This window comes from Lolium perenne, chromosome 7 (assembly GCF_019359855.2).
Source record: "Lolium perenne isolate Kyuss_39 chromosome 7, Kyuss_2.0, whole genome shotgun sequence".
Taxonomy (NCBI): Eukaryota; Viridiplantae; Streptophyta; class Magnoliopsida; order Poales; family Poaceae; genus Lolium; species Lolium perenne.
In genome coordinates, this window is record NC_067250.2 from 324469133 (window position 1) to 324471058 (window position 1926).

Below are 1926 nucleotides of genomic sequence, written 5' to 3' on the forward strand. Positions count from 1 at the left end.
GTTGTCGAACATTTATGTCATTGAACCTTGATGTTGTGTCAACCTTGATCATCTCGAACCTTCATGTCATCGTACCATATTTTAATTGGAACCTTCATGTCGTCGAACCATATCTGAACCACTATGTTGTGTCGTACATGTTGTGTGCAATGTTGTATTGAAAACTGTTGAAATAAGGTAGGAATTTGCATGGTTTAGCACAAGTCAACGTGTGGCGCCCTTTCCACGGGCGCCACACATCACTGTGTGGCGCCGATCTCATGGGCGCCACACATGTCAATTTATATGGCCACACATCCAGGGGCTCCGGACGCTTAGGTCCTTAGCCGTTTTGGCCACCCTGTTTATGTGGCGCCCGTTCCGCCGGCGCCACATTGCACTGTGTGGCGCCGATGTGACGGGCGCCACACAAACAGGGTTGCCAAAACGGCTAAGTCCCTAAGCGTCCGGAGCCCCTGGATGGGTGGGCAATTATAACAGGATGTGTGGCGCCCTTCCGAGCGGCGCCACATAGTGCAGTGTGGCGCCGGCGCCACGGGCGCCACATAAACAGGGTCGCCAAAACGGCTAAGGACCTAAGCATCCGGAGCCCCTGGATGTTCTGGAGATATAAATTGACATGTGTGGCGCCCATGGGATAGGCGCCACACAGTGATGTGTGGCGCCCGTGGCAAGGGCGCCACACGTTGACTAGTGCTAAACCATGCAAATTCCTACCTTATTTCAACAGTTTTCAATACAACAATACACATAGAACACATCATACACATAGCACACATAGAAATGACGACATGGTTCGAAATGACATAGAAATGACGACATGGTTCGAAATGACATAGAGTTCACAACCCGATACTTATGAAGATAGAGTTCACAACATGTAGCAAATCCATCTATCCTCCTCGACGTCCCCTCCTCACGGGCTGCTTCCGGACGGCCATCCTTTTCGTCCGCTGCCGTTGCTCTTCTTGCTGCTGCACCTCCTGCTCCTCTGAAGATGACGACTCATCGTTCCTCATCCTCCTCAAAGATGATCTCCGCGGCGGCTCCTGATCGGACTCGATCACAGCCTTCTTTCCTCGGTTCGCATAATCTTCCGGAGTGTAACGGTGTGGAGCCTTGCCCCTCGGCTTCAACTGGTACGCAGACCGTGTGGCTTGCTTCTTGCCTCGACTAATGCTTTGACTCAGAATGGTGTCGTCAGGAATCTTCACAAACATGAATATATGAGATTACAAAAGTTGAAATTAGTAAGCACATGTTTGACAGCAACAAAATAGTCCATACCTCCGCCTCTTCAGAAGAGGATGTAGCCGCAATTTCGCCTTCGCGGCAACCTAGCAACTTGGCTAACCGCCGCAACTTCCGTGCAGTGTTCTGCGTCATGGAAGTCATGATTACAAAGCCGCCAAACACAATAGCTTACATTCAAAGTTGGTGACCATACCTTAATGAAATGCCGCATCGGTCCGATAGGCTTTTCATCTCTATGGCTCTGATCCCAAACAACCTCACACTCTGTAGCTGTTTTTTGGATCTCGGACCGCTGTGACAAACATATTATACACAATTTGAGGGAGCACATGCCAATATAGATGATGCAGTAGCTAATGAGAGAATACGTTACCACGAAGTTCAGAGAGGAAGCAATAGAAGTCGATCTCCCTTGTCGAGCTGTCATATCGTACTGGCTTTGCGCAACCTCATCGAACTCGATGGGGTCGTCCAAGATGTCGTCATCATACGCGTGGTTCACTAACTCGATACGCGTGCTTTGATGAAACCATTGGAGATAGTTGTTGAAAGCGGCCAAGTCGTGAGGGAAAATCTCGACATGTCCGCCATTCCGTATTGCTTCCAAACAGTGTTGGAACGTTGTCACGTGAATCCTATGATGGACAGGCCAATTCGTGATCTTCCTCTGCC

The 1926-nt window shown here is 49.5% G+C and overlaps 1 protein-coding gene across 1 annotated transcript; it reads right to left on the minus strand.

The window, feature by feature from the left end:
- Nucleotides 1–821: 821 nt before the first annotated feature.
- On the minus strand, nucleotides 822–1527 carry LOC127314630 (uncharacterized). The gene is made up of 3 exons (XM_051345133.2): nucleotides 1448–1527; nucleotides 1288–1377; nucleotides 822–1208 (listed from the first exon to the last, which is right to left on the minus strand). Exons 1-3 carry the CDS (start codon nucleotides 1463–1465, stop codon nucleotides 894–896), a joined length of 423 nt encoding a protein of 140 aa, XP_051201093.1. The 5' UTR covers nucleotides 1466–1527; the 3' UTR covers nucleotides 822–893.
- Between the last annotated feature and the right edge of the window lie 399 nt (nucleotides 1528–1926).